This window comes from Tupaia chinensis, unplaced genomic scaffold (genome assembly GCF_000334495.1).
Source record: "Tupaia chinensis unplaced genomic scaffold, TupChi_1.0 Scaffold000600_1, whole genome shotgun sequence".
In the NCBI taxonomy this organism is placed as follows: domain Eukaryota; kingdom Metazoa; phylum Chordata; class Mammalia; order Scandentia; family Tupaiidae; genus Tupaia; species Tupaia belangeri.
The window spans coordinates 424189-425948 of NW_006160117.1; the positions used below are offsets into that span (position 1 = coordinate 424189).

The window sequence follows — 1760 nt, forward strand, 5'->3', positions numbered from 1 at the left end:
TTTTTTTTTAGTTGCTATAGGGCATGTGCACTTGCTGGGGGAGGGGCAGGGGAAGAAAACACCACCACCACCACCACCACCACTCACCCACCCCCGGTGGGGAGGAATGGCCATGCAGCCATCCCTTCTCCTCCATTCTTTTCTTGGGATTTTGGCCACACACATAAAGTCTCAATGTGTTTTTCAAGCCTCCAGTTCTGGGACTTGAACTGAGCAATTGGCCATGTGGGATCCAGCCACCTTAAGCTCTACACCACCAGCTGGCCCTCTTAGAGAAACATAGTACTCTTAAAAGTAAAGACAGGGCATTGTCACTGAAATCTATTTTTTTTTTAACTGATGCTTCAGAAATAATAAGGACTTGTTAGTGTCTACTCTATGCCAAATATGTTCTCTCTTTCAGGCTTCACCAGGTACTTACTCTATAGCATAGAATACTACTTCCCCTATTTCACAGAAAAGAAAACTGAGGCTCAGCAGGGTTATGAAATATGCCAGATTATCCCTTGGAAAGCCACGATGCCCAGCTCTGAAGAGTCAGTGTTCAAACATTTTGACTCACCCACACCCGGGGTACTCGACTGGAAGGAATGCCATACAAAGAAGCGTGGCACGACATGTCCTATATATCACACACGCCAGCCTGGCCAATCACAAACTCTGGTGGCTCTTCCGTGCAGAGGCTAAGGCCGTTGTTTGTGCCCTGCAAGGCCTAAAAGCACCGTGGTTCTGGCGGGCTGCAGATAACTGCTCCTGTGGTACAGCCAGCCATGGCTGGAGGCCCCGCCCAGGCAGCTTGGGCTGGGGCTCTGGGAAACGCTGTGAGAAAGATGTAGTCACTTGGAAGCCTGCCCAGGAAGCGGGCCTGCATTTTGTAGTGAGCCTCCTAAAATGAAAACCTCACTCTCTCCAGACATGGGAAGACAAAAGCAAGAGGCGTTTTTGTAAACAGGGCGAATGCAGTCCAGAACTGTCCATTCGTAGCCGCTGAACTCTGTCCTCGCCAAGCTCACCACCACATCACCTTTGGTGTTTTTAAAGCCAAAGTTGACTAGTCACTGCAGGCATTACTCACAGAGCTGTGTGAAGTGCTTCTTAGAGGAGACAGGTGTCCCTCTACTTGGGGAGACTCGGCTGAAGAATAAGACATACATTAGAACAGGGGCTGTGACCCACTCTGCCCTGCATTTATTCATCCACTCACTCACTCAGATATATGGCTAGCATTGTGCTTTTTGGTTGTTGGGTTTTTTGTTTCTTTGTTTATTTGATTTTTTTTTTGCATTTTTTTTCTTTCTTTTTTTTTATATTATCATCATAATCTTCTTTATATTACATTGGATTACATATAACTTTACATTGACTTCCATTGCTTTTTCAAAAGGGAATGCCATGCATGTCGGTCAATACAGAGACATCAATCTCCCCGCTTTATCATTCAATGTCCTTTCCATGCATTTCCCAATAATTATTATTATTATAATTTTTTTAAAAACAGTCAATCACTATTTCTCATTTTGCTTGTCAAAAGATTTCACCCATCATGAAATACTTCCCAGACCAGTCCAGTTGAGAATACCATACATGTCATCATCAACAGACAATAAACCATATCTGTTTCTCACTAATATCCTCTCCATTGTTCACTTGCTATCTTTCTCTATCCTCCTCTCTCTCTCTCTCTTTTTTTTATAGTTTATTTATTTATTTTTTATTATATATTTTTCCCATCACAACACACAAATGAATTTTCCATACAC

General features: G+C 43.2%; 1 protein-coding gene across 3 annotated transcripts in view; it reads right to left on the minus strand.

Moving 5' to 3' along the window:
- PCYT1B (phosphate cytidylyltransferase 1B, choline) overlaps window positions 1-1760 on the minus strand; it is a 133578-nt gene that overhangs the window by 76658 nt on the left and 55160 nt on the right. The window contains exon 1 of one of the 3 annotated variants that reach the window (XM_014591577.1): window positions 563-721. The exons of the other annotated variants lie outside the window; for them this stretch is intronic. Within the exon in view, the coding sequence (XP_014447063.1) occupies window positions 563-619 (57 nt within the window). The 5' untranslated portion in view covers window positions 620-721. Of the gene's footprint in view, window positions 1-562; window positions 722-1760 lie in introns of those variants that run through there. 3 annotated transcript variants of the gene reach the window in all.